The sequence below is a fragment of the Gymnoscopelus microlampas genome (genome assembly GCF_963454915.1).
Source record: "Gymnoscopelus microlampas genome assembly, chromosome: 22".
Taxonomy (NCBI): domain Eukaryota; kingdom Metazoa; phylum Chordata; class Actinopteri; order Myctophiformes; family Myctophidae; genus Gymnoscopelus; species Gymnoscopelus microlampas.
Genome location: NC_139959.1, coordinates 38,380,055 through 38,392,555, shown reverse-complemented (window position 1 = coordinate 38,392,555; position 12,501 = coordinate 38,380,055). Strand labels below are relative to the sequence as shown.

The window sequence follows — 12,501 nt, the reverse complement described above, 5'->3', positions numbered from 1 at the left end:
ATGTGCCTTGACTCATGAGGAACACACGTATCGCTTTGACCAGTAAGCTCCGCCCTTAGATTGTCCGCAATTTTGAGCAGTTTGAAAAACACTTAAACCCAGGATTTCTCAGCTATTTGCGTGGAACTGTATCATCTGTGTGATCTCCTTTTTCACAGTTACTTGTCTGTTGGGCCAATGGCGTCTCCCTTAAATGAATGCCTCACAATCTCAAGGTCGCCAGTTCAAGCCTCACTTGATGCAGACTTCATTTAAAGGGGAAATCCACCCATTTTCAATATTTAACTATGTCATTAATATAGCATAAAGGAGTTGTGTGGAAATAAGAAAAAAGTTCCCCCCTTTTCTTTTTGCCTTGAACTGGAGGATTGATTGTGAGTTTAACATTGCAAATTACAACGTGATGACTCATCATGTTGTAATTTGCAATGTTAAACCCACAATCAATCCTCCAGTTCAAGGCAACACAGAAAGGGGGGAACTTTTTTCTTATTTCCACACAACTCCTTTATGCTATATTAATGACATAGTTAAATATTGAAAATGGGTGGATTTCCCCTTTAAGTTGAATTGCAAACAACATGACTGTATCAATGAATACATCTGCAAATGGTAAAGATAACCTGAAATGCTTATTTGAGAGTACGTTTTTTCAACGTATGACATACTTCATTCTGAAAATAGCTGATACAATCTCACAACTTTTCATGGTTTGGTACAATTTCTTCATTGGTAAATGGTTTGTGAACGAGTGATCTTAGTGTTAGTGAAACAGGGGCTTGGTTCATGAAATAAGGCAAGAGTTTATGATCTTCAACAGACAATATCAGCCTGGACAAAGCTATAGCACTATAGGTAGTGTTGCAGCCTATTAGTCTGAAGGTTGAGAGTTCGAATCCTGTTAATGGCAATAGGTTGAGATGTCCAATCAAACCATTATGTTTCCATCTCTCTCTCTCATCAATCTATTGTTTCCATGTCACTCTCTCTCTCTCTTCAATCTATTCCATTTCCATGTCTCTCTCTCTCTATTCACTGGCCCCGTATTATCGCTGCTTGCAGCTATATTATTGTTCCTGAAGTTCTACATGCTGCCAACCAGTTGAAGAAATCACAGATTGAGGCTTTAATCCGAGATATTAGGATTTTATGGAAGATGCTTCTGAACATGTTGCTAGTTTCAAATGCTCTAATCTTAAAATAATAATAACCAAAAATAGCCCATCTACAAGCTCTCAATGCGTCTGCGACACATTGAGAGATTGTAGATCGGCTAATTTCGCTGCGCAACATGCTTCCATAGAGGACAATGCTGACTTCTATGGAATCTAAATGACTGAAATCAGTCGTGGCGAATGAGAACAACCGTTAACGCCATGAAAAGAATCCAGGCATTCAACAACACCTGCCACAGAATCTACTGGCCAAACAAAAACAATAACCGCTAACCTGGTATCGTGGCAGCGAACAAGACAACACCCTGTAGAGCAGTGTTCCCTTCCGCCCATATCCTGGTCCCTTACCACCCACCACACCCAATTCAAATTTGGGCTAAATTTCTGCTTTCAAAATGTTATTATTATTGTGTTAATACATCTTATTGAGCGCCAAATAGCAGATTTTACATTACACTGGAGTGGACCCGTGATTACCTGTGATTATGTAATATTAGCCTACTCCCCCCCCCCCACACACACACGCACGCACACACACACACACACACACACACACACACACACACACACACACACACACACACACACACACACACACACACACACACACACGTGACAATTTTACGTAGAATTGTATATCCCTCCCTACATTATATTTTTGTATTAATATGAAAACATAGATTTTTGCTGTTGCATGGCTACAATTATGAATTGGAACTTCAAATAATAAATCGAAACACAGCAAGCAAAAGGCAATAATTTAGTACCAAACAAAAAGCATTCTTATCAATGGTTCCATTGTAAAATACAAAGGAGCATTATGGACTGTGGTCAATCAATCTCCCATTTATGAATTCCATGTCACACCCACAATGGAGGCCGCCCCATCTCTCTCTCACACGCACACACACACGTGTGTGTGTGTGTGTGTGTGTGTGTGTGTGTGTGTGTGTGTGTGTGTGTGTCTCACCACTCACAAAGTGTGTGTGCAGGTACAGCCAGCTACAGAAAATGTACTGTATCTTGATAGATATGTTGACATAAGATAATATGCAACTCACATTTTATCTGGGAACACCCCGAATGCTGGAATATAATTCCCCACCTTCAATATTAATTCATGAGACTTATGGAAGATTTAAAGATAAGATTTATTATGGTCATATTCTGGTCACATGGAATTACAGCTGATGCAGATACAGTCATGTTATGATGAACAGAATAAAGGTTGTGACAGACGGTAAGCGGTCCACGCGCGCGCTACCGCTCGGATCAGCGGTGATCGCGCCGCGATCATTGTTGTTTTGTCCTCCTGCGCAGTGCGGGGAAAACAAAAGCTCACCATAATCCAGCTCTTGCCGCCCGCGCACGTGTGCACAAACGAGCGTGCGAAAGTTTCACGGGACCGCGCCCGCTCTCCTCACCGCCCCTCAACTTCTCCGCGCGTCCCCAATAATTGCCCGCCTCTCATTGAAAATGAATCACATAGGCGTGTTGGCCGCTTGCCGTCTGAAATGACCCTAACAGTGATGTACAGTAATCGTGACCACAAAGCTTATAAGGGTTTGTGTTAACAAAATGTGAATATACCAGTGTTTTGGGTTTACTGTGTACTGAGAATGTCTTACAGCTGTATTTGAACAAATCATATTAATAAAAACAATAGCATGATGCGTTGTTAGGTTGAAATTCAGTTCTTTCAAGCCAACATTGCATCGCGTCATTAGCTTGAAAAAAAAGAGAGAAAAATAAAACGTTGCGTCTTCTCGCTTCACGTCGTTACACTTTCAAGCTAGCAATGCGTAGCCTCGTTCCCAGCCAATTCTCATCTCCGAGGAGAAAAGCCTGGTCACGACCTAATGCAGAGTGTCTATAGGGGCGGGACGTCCCCCCGGAAACGATCTTTTTCACACCACTAAAGGACAAACAGATTTGTAAAGCCTCAACGTCATTTCCTTGGGTAGTACTTCCGCAAAATTCCAGTACTTCCATTTAGACACTCAACCGGCTAGGTGTTGGGTCAGCGGGGCAATGCGTCCGAGCATACAGCTTACAGAGGTTTGGTTAACAAAATGCTAATACTACAGCGTTTCGTGTACTGTATTGAACATGTCAACATGTAACAGTGTGAGGAGGTCTAACAGTTGTATTTGAACGAATCATAATAATAATAATAATAATAATAATATAATGTAAACAACATCTTGACAATAACTGGCCAGCATTTCTTAGCAGTCAAGTCATTTCTTCAGAATTTGAACACAAGTAAAATTGTAATACACACAGTGTGTGTGTGTGTGTGTGTGTGTGTGTGTGTGTGTGTGTGTGTGTGTGTGTGTGTGTGTGTGTGTGTCTCACAGGTCATGTAGGACCTCTAGCACGGTAGCGAGGGACCATGCTTGGCTCTCACAGCTGAAGGGACAGTATTGTCCGTTCTCATTGGTCAGCTCAGGAAGGCCCTTCCATGACGACCTGCAGCGACACAAACACACATGACGTGATATTTGTGAATGTTGCAGAGATCCCCACAAAGACAGATTTAACAGCTTGCGTTCCAGTTGAAATTCTTTCGGCGCATTTATTGTGTTTCATCACTTCAAATTTCACTTGTTTATCTTCGAGTTCTCTATGAGTGTGATTGGAAAAAAATGGTATCCCAACATGTCCCCGGCCCAAACTGTAGGTTGAGAATCACTGGTAACTAGAAAAGTGTGCTCCTCGGACCACAGGTTTCCACCCCCACAAACTTTGGAAGACAATTATGGCCCAATCAGATTGGAATATGATAAATGAGACAGATACGTCTTTATCACATTACTACAGAGATAATGTATACCAATTTGCGTGAGGTTTGGACAAAATCTGTAGGAGTAATATGAAAACGTTTCTTTAGCAAAACTTGGCCTCCTGGCGGCGCTATAACAGGCCGATGTGAAAAATGTATTCTGCTCTGTTCTCCAGGGAGTTTCACGCTGTTCGGTCCAACGGCGTCAGAGATTAGCTGTCCACATTCAGAATGACGGACGGACAGACGGACACACGGATGGACGGACACACGGACGGACGGACAGGGGCGAAAACATAGTCTCGGCCTGGCAGAGACAAAAATGGAGCCTTACCTTTCCAAGTGAACGTAGTGGCGGGACAGCACATTTTTCACCAGGAAGACGGTCTTGTCATACGTCTCCTGTCCCATTTTCTTGGCAAACCAGAGTTTGGCACGGAGGAAGTATCCCACAGGCCACAACCACTCCTGCAAGGAGAGAGCGAGAGAGAGAGAGAGAGAGAGAGAGAGAGAGAGAGAGAGAGAGAGAGAGAGAGAGAGAGAGAGAGAGAGAGAGAGAGAGAGAGAGAGAGAGAGCGTTCAAAGACTTTGTCAGGATATGTATAATATGGTAGTTTGGTGAGAGGTTGTGGGGTAAACACAAGCAGACCTGCCAAACGTGGAAACATATTTTGAGTATATCGAAGAAACGATCGCAGCAGCAGCAGTGAACCGAACAGACGCGCTTTGGCACGCATGCAGGCCTTCGTCGGTGCCCTGCGTGCCGAAACGTGTCTGTTCTGTTGACTGCTGCTGCGGATCTTAAAACATCATTAAAAAACACTCCTAAGACCTCTACAGAGAGTGCGGATTGTTTCTTCACTATATGTATTATCCGATCAAGAACTTCTCAATACTGTCCTCGAGTTGAGCGAGCGTTTCCCTTGAAGTGAGTAACATATTTTGAGCACCAGATAGTGTAACACACTTTGTACACGAGCACCTCCATATCATTCAGTGTACAAACTCTGTTATTATCTTGCTCACTAGTGTTTCTATTGTTATTGTTGCTACAAAGTTGAGTCAAGGAACCAACACCAAAGAATGTGGCCTTCACGCACTTGACGATTTAACCAACAAGTTAGTATTCAACAAATGAATTGGCTTTTTATTCCGAGTTATAGACACCCTTGATGAAGGTCCAGAGGGACTGAAACGTCATGACAATTTAGAATTTTCAAAAAGTAAAAAAAAAATCCAAACAATTAAATAGCAAAAAAAGCAGATCTACAAGAAAACTTGCAGATCTGCTATTGTTGCTTTTTGAAGTATAGGGCTGAAGTGGTTAACCACAAACCACCAAGTCAAAGGCAGTCATGCATGAACACGCTCTCTCACACACACACACACACACACACACACACACACACACACACACACACACACACACACACACACACACACACACACACACACACACACACACACACACACACACACACACACACACACACACACAGTCTATTATGATGACTTTATTATGATACCAGGTCACAATAACAAATTAAACCCTTTATTACCAAGCTCTGTCTGTGTTTGTGTGTGTGTGTGTGTGTATATGTGTGTGTGTGTGTGTGTGTGTGTGTGTGTGTGTGTGTGTGTGTGTGTGTGTGTGTGTGTGTGTGTGTTTAGTCACGTCTGCACTGCAGTTTTAAACTTTGTTTAGGTGTTATAATCCAGGGAAGGTCATGGGATAGTTTTGCTACTTTTTGAAAAGATGTGTGTCCATACGGACAACAGGGTGAAAGTGGGTTTTATAAAACAGTGAGTCTCAAACATTTTCATTTCAAGGACCCCCAGTTTACTATGCATTAGGGCCATGGACCCGCATAACTCTGAGTGGTGTACAAATGGAACTATTTGGTTCCATTCGTACACGCTCAGAGTTACCAATCATTTAACTGGGGACTACCTGGAACCCCTGGGGGTCCCCGGACTCCACTGTTATAAATATTGAACCAATGAAAAGTATTAACAAGAGCTTGTATATAATAACGTATAACTATATGTATATTGGTTCCATCGGAACACAGGTTATTTTTTCATTTCTTGAAAAGTTGTTTTGTGGACATCCACCCGACCCATTCTTTTTATATTTATGTGCTCGATTATTACAATCCAACTACCTCAATAGAATACAACACAACAGCATTTCCAGCGTCCGAAATAGACTTTCAAATACATTTATTTGCCAATATGTACAATATGTACAACAATACATTATAAAAACTAAAAATGTCTTCAGTATGAGCAATAAAAGGTGCATCGTAGATATTTGAGGATGATGCTGATAACAGATGTCAACACCATTGCAACTCCAATTTCAAAACCTAACAAACTCATTGAATACTATCGTGCAGAGTGGTAAATGTGGTGCTGTGTTGTGTAAAGAGTAGTTCTAAGTGGAAACAGGAGATGTCGGGATGGCTTAACATCCACTCACCGGCCCTTGATGGTAGTTGAAGCCTTTGGCCAGGGCGGAGCTGTCATTGTCCAGATTGTTGTCATAGACGCCACAGTACACCATGTCTCTGACAACACACACAATTTACCATTATGTCACTGACCTACAAGACCTACTATGTAATTACAATCTATGGTAGATGCTCTTATCCAGAGCCACGCACTTACTAGTGTGAGATCAGAGTAAGCATGAACTCTAGTTAAACAACTACAGGGTAAATTAACCCATTAAGAACATGTCATTTTAAGATTTCTTTGGCTATTCAAAGATAGCAGATTTACAAGCTCATAGCGCGGCACTAGATATACTATTTCTTCATTTTAATCGTGAACATCGTCGTCGTTTTCTGAAAAAAAAAAGAAGGTTATAGCTCAAATCTAAAATGACACAGATGCGTAGTAAGAGAACAACTTAATGCCTCAAAGGAACTAGGATAACAAGTAAACATGAAACCTAGAATCTGTGTAAACAACATGAGGAGAGGAGAGGAGAGGAGCTCACTCAGGGTCGAGGGTCTTCATTCCCAGGGGTCCGAGCAGTTTCTTCTCAGCCACATCCAGAGCCTCCCACGCCCTCTCCACCATGAACAACTCAGGAGCCTACACGTGCACGGACACGCACACGCACACACACGCACGCACGCACGCACACACACACACACACACACACACACACACACACACACACACACACACACACACACACACACACACACACACACACACACACACAGGAATGAACACTTAGTTTGACACAGGTGTCGCAGAACATCAACGTGTCACAGCGCAACGCTATTCGGTGAGCGACACCGTTGGAAATATTCATAGATCCAACGAGCTGCACCTACGCTTCCTCGTCTGTAGAGACAAATGCTATTTTTTACAGCTTGGAGGATCGACGGCTCATTTTGATGAAAAGTAGGTTGTAGCTGTCACCTCCCACCACCATGGCTCTGGTGAAGTTTGGTCTAGTTACATAGTTACTTGTCACTTACCACCACCATGGCTATGGTGAAGTTTGGTCTCAGCTGGTAGTCACACCAGGGACTGGAGGCTCCGTGGCTGTCCTTGTAGATGCCTCTCTTGTGCACCAGCTTGGGGTGTTTCTCGTTGGGGTCCAGGGGGTCGTGGGAGACGTAGAACATCTTTTCAAAGTTCTCCTGGATCTTGCGGTCCCAGTCGGCATAAGGCACAGAGAGGTTCCTGTCTGCGTGCGGTCAAATGTTTTGGATGGATTAATGCAATTCTATCATAAAAAGCCCTCATATTCATGTCATGATGGGGGATTCACTTAAAATGAAGACTTTTCTGAATTTTGATTGTTCTGAAGGATGCAAGACTCCGATACCGTTCTTCCACCCAAACTGTCAGTGCGTACCTTCTCTGCGAATGGTGACGGTGGCGTAGGGGAACAGGCCGCTCTTATGAAGCTCCACCAGCCAACGCAGCGTGGACTTACACAGGCCCACGATCTCCACCGCCGAGCCGTCCCTGAGAACACACACACACACATTTGTTTTTATTTTCAATTATTCCGTTAACGCTTGAGGCCCTCGGCTGCTTGCCATAAACATACATTGTGTGCTGGGACCGCCAGGGGATCAATCAAAGAAAAACAAACAAATTATCTACATTTACACACAGTACCTGAGATAAGATATACGGTGCGTGAGCATAGCAGCAGATGTATACTGTGGATTATATATGGTCCCTGGCTGTGAGGTGACTAGTTACCTGGGAGTGGCAGGAACACCCTTGTTGCCAGCCTTCTCACTCTCTCCCATCTTATCCATCCAGGTGCCACAGTTGAACTTGTTTCCTCCGAACACGAAGCCAGTGTCATCGTCCACACCGGCCTCCACGTTGAAGCCTGCGCACAAACAGAGACACTGTTAAGTCACAATGGAGATTTTTTGTCTAGTTTTAGTCGACTAAATCAACTGTAGACTTATTCAACTAAAATCTTAGTTGACTAAAATCTTATGATATTTAGTCAACTAAAACTAGACCAAAACTAAAAAAAAAACAGATGATTAAAAGCTGATTTGTTACTTACTGGCGTATTTGTTTATTTGGAAGGGACATAACATATTTAATTCATGAACACAGCAACACAACTATACATAAGTTGAGAGTTGAGAGTTTTAGTCGACTAAATCAACTGTAGACTTAGTTGACTAAAATCTTACGATATTTAGTAAGCTAAAACTAGACTAAAACTAAAAGAAAATCAGATGATTGAAATGTGACTAGAGCTAAAATGAATTTTATTCAAAAGACTATGACTAAAAAATTTGCTGTCAAAATCCACACTGGGTGTGAGTGTTTATTTTCTTTCATTTTGTACTGGTCTTCGCTCAGCACCTGCCCAACTTTGAGTTTGGAATGAATGTGCATGTCCTTCCTCGCTTTTGTGTGTGTGTGTGTGTGTGTGTGTGTGTGTGTGTGTGTGTGTGTACATGCCTTCATCAGTCATGTTGCGGTCTATCTCTGGCCCAGCCTTCGCCTCTCTGAAGTTGATTCCTTGCAGGTGTCTCTGCATGGCTTCCTGGATGACGTCGTACAGAGGCTGCTCCTGCAACACCAAACACACAGTTATGGAAGCATTGTGAACACAGGGATTAAAGCAAGAACATTATGTCACGTTTGGGACTATGTGAAGTCTAGTCCCAATCAATCTGCAATTTGTCAAACAGCATGGGAGACCCCTGGTACTGAACAAACACTCTATAGCAGGGGTTTTCAACTGATTGGGAACCAGGGACCAGCACCCTGATTAAGAATCAACCTGGGAACCACTGTTGTGTTGGGTGAGATTAGAGCTAAAATTAGTGCTTTGCTAACACTTGCTACTGTATGCATGCATTCCATGATACATCCTACTGTTTCTCAACCAGTGGTCCATGGACTACACAGACACATGCAATTATACGGCCACATTTCCTAATAATGATGACTCCATCAGGGAATCCGGTACACTTCCCCTTCTTGAGATTCTAACTCCCTTTTCTGTGGAATTTCTTGACCTCCGACTTCCCAGAAACTGACAACATTGACATGTCATCATAGGTCACCAGGTCGATAATATGCACTGTTCCATGGAACCAGGTCTGTCTTGTAAAAAACTTGCTGGTAAAATAAAGGTAAAATAAAAAACATGTTTTATACCATAGTAGGCCTAATTTAGTCAACCAGCTACAACCTACTTTCCATCAAAGATCACAGAAAAACTATAATAACCTTGTGTTGAAACACGTCATGACAAGCAGTGGTGTAAAAAGTACTATTTGAAAATTGGAAACACTCCACTAGAGTAAAGATACCTCAAAATTGTACTTAAGTGCAGTACTTGAGTAAATGTACTTAGTTACTTTACACCACTGATGACAAGCAGCAGGTCCTTCCTTACCCATTGTCCGCTGGGCTGAGGTTCGGACACGTTGGTGACGTACATGCGTGACACGGGACACATCAGTATGTCCGCCCCATGAGGCACCAGGGTGCAGTAGTCCTGCACACACTGCAGCCACCACCACACTGCGTCACGGCAGTTGTAGCGCGCCCCGCTGCCCTGTCCCAGCAGGTTGGGAATCAAACCGTACCGCAGCGTACCGGCGAACGCCAGGATGATGTTCCTGTTGACACACGCACACAGACACACACAAACAGAGACACAGCAAACAGTGTTTAAAAGGGTTGGAAGTCGATTTGTTACTTACTGGCTGTATTTTAACACAACTACATAAAGCAGAGTTGAGAATTGCATTGTAAATACGTCAAATTACGACAGACAGACAGACAGACAGACAGACACACAGACCTGGCCTCCAGGTGTCTTCCTGTCACCAGCATGAGGCCTCGCAGGGCAATGAAGGTGTCACGACCCCAGCAACGGAAAATACCAGACGAGAAGTGAGGAAGACCTGGAACACCCGATACCATCACCATCATCATCATCATCATCATCATAAACTTTATTTAGACTCGTAGTACAATTGAGGGGCAGGCCCTTATTTACAATGTAGCCGAGATTACAACAATATGAGACTTATACACACACCAAGTGTGCAAGCATACAGAGATGGATGGATGACAGAAGAAAAGACAGACCGACCTGCGGCCAGGGACACGCAGCACTGCTCCTCCTTGCCGGTGACGTCACTCAGGCGGTAGGGGACGTCCTTGAGGTGGGGGGAGAGGGGGGGCAGGGCGGGGTGACGGCCCACGCCGCACATCTGCACCGAGCCCAGCGCCAGCTGTTTGACCAGAGTGGAACCATTCTGCACAAAGCTGGAAATACAGGGACCAAGGTATTTTTGTATTTATTATTTTGACATTTTTATTGATTTGTTTTCAAAGTTTGTATTAGTTGTAGTGTTAGTTTGAGTGTTTAGCACAAGTTGAAAGCTTGTGCTAAGCTTGAAAGCTTGGCACAAAGACTTGAAAGTCAGTTATTGTCTACAAGCGATGCGAGGCATTGCTAGCTTGACACTAAATGGACGATGGCCAACATGAACATACTAACCTTGACATGTGTTTGAAGACGTGGTCCAGAGCGGTGGTGTACCCGCCCAGAACGATGGCGTCAAAGTAGCACGGTACCAGGTAGCGAGGGATATGCCTCAGGAAGCTGAACATGGCCTGGAACCACTGGCCCACCTACAAACACACTTATTACATTAAACCACTGTTTCACAAACACCTTTTTTATCCCCCCCCCCCCATTTACCACAATCTTTCCAAAAAAATGTCTGCACTATTTGTTTTATTCTTTTATAAATTTCTGCTGTCTTTAACTAGGAGAAAAATAATTTCGTTTTTTTCTAACGCTGCTTGCAGATGGAAAACAAATGACAAATAAAGCACAAATGAATCTTGACATTTAAAAAAAGATTCAACAGAATTTCATACAATTTTTCTTTAAAGAATTTCTATAAATGAAAAAAAAAACTAGTGATTATAGCAGATTTACAAGCTCACAACGCGACGTGACACGTTGTGGCTATTTTCACTAGTTTGGGTCCCGGAGAGACCCAAACATTTCTCTTTTGGGTCTTTCTCTCGAAAAAAAGAACAAAGTTTGGCAACCACGTGCACTGCATTAAACAACTCATGAATTTAACATGGGACAGGTTTTCAAAGTGGGGGATGCCAGGGTGGGCGGCAATTGAAAAGGAGCTTCAAAGTGTACGGGGTGCAGTAAGAGTAAGAGTGAAATACAGCAATAAGCCACAAGAGGGCGAGCTTTACCATGACTAAAAGACTACATTTCAAACGGTAATACATCCATGTAACGGCACGATTTCGGCCGATTCTACAAATGTCTTCTAAAACAGTTTTCTGTCGCTATATCAGTGGTTCTCAAACCTTTTCCTGTCAAGAACCCCCAAAATTGTATTTGGCCACGGACTCCCCATCTCAAAATATTTTGTTCCAGGGACCCCCAGAAGCAAATATTTGAGTTACAAATGTTGGTTTTAAAAATATCAAAGATTTGCACACATTTTCACGATTTAAAAAAAATAGCAAATCTACGCTATGAGCTTGTATATTTGCTATTTTTTAATAGCCAAAACATAAAATAATGGTTTAAGAGGTTACACAGTTCCCGGTCTTAATGGGTTAAAGGAGTAATAAGTAAGTAGTGTATCACTATTCCTGAATAACTTGCCAAATACTGCAGATCAGAGTAAAACGATAGTTTTCTCACCTCTCCCAGAGCACCTCCTTTGGCGATCAGTCGGTTGGCCATGAAGTCCATCATCCAGTCTCCCTGTCTCAGGTTGTCACAGAACGGGTGGCCCAGGTCGTTCTTGGGTCGAACCTCAGCCATCACCGAAATGACACCTTGGTGAGGGGAACGTTGAAACCACAGCAGGCATTATGGGTAAAACTGTTAATTGAATTAATGGTTCAATTGATTATTATTATAGATAATCAATAAATAAAGGAGTATCAGAGGGAAAGATACAGCGCTACTTTTGGTCAGGTTCAGTGAGTTTGTTTTGTACCTTGCAGGCCTCCGTACTTGAGCGGCTG

At 42.9% G+C, this 12,501-nt stretch overlaps 1 protein-coding gene across 2 annotated transcripts in view; it reads right to left on the bottom strand.

The window, feature by feature from the left end:
• Positions 1–2,308: 2,308 nt before the first annotated feature.
• LOC311038784 (glycogen debranching enzyme-like) overlaps positions 2,309–12,501 on the bottom strand; it is a 33,758-nt gene continuing 23,565 nt past the window's right edge. For both annotated transcript variants that reach the window (XM_084048384.1, XM_084048383.1), the window contains exons 21-34: positions 12,474–12,501; positions 12,173–12,309; positions 10,988–11,121; positions 10,577–10,752; positions 10,283–10,385; positions 9,872–10,097; positions 8,926–9,037; positions 8,197–8,332; positions 7,841–7,953; positions 7,458–7,669; positions 6,965–7,062; positions 6,443–6,530; positions 4,295–4,428; positions 2,309–3,647 (exon numbers count right to left, since the gene is read on the bottom strand). The exon at positions 12,474–12,501 is cut by the window's right edge and continues 103 nt beyond it. In XM_084048384.1, the coding sequence (XP_083904510.1) occupies positions 3,530–3,647; positions 4,295–4,428; positions 6,443–6,530; positions 6,965–7,062; positions 7,458–7,669; positions 7,841–7,953; positions 8,197–8,332; positions 8,926–9,037; positions 9,872–10,097; positions 10,283–10,385; positions 10,577–10,752; positions 10,988–11,121; positions 12,173–12,309; positions 12,474–12,501 (1,815 nt within the window). In that variant the 3' untranslated portion in view covers positions 2,309–3,529. The remainder of the gene's footprint in view (positions 3,648–4,294; positions 4,429–6,442; positions 6,531–6,964; positions 7,063–7,457; positions 7,670–7,840; positions 7,954–8,196; positions 8,333–8,925; positions 9,038–9,871; positions 10,098–10,282; positions 10,386–10,576; positions 10,753–10,987; positions 11,122–12,172; positions 12,310–12,473) is intronic.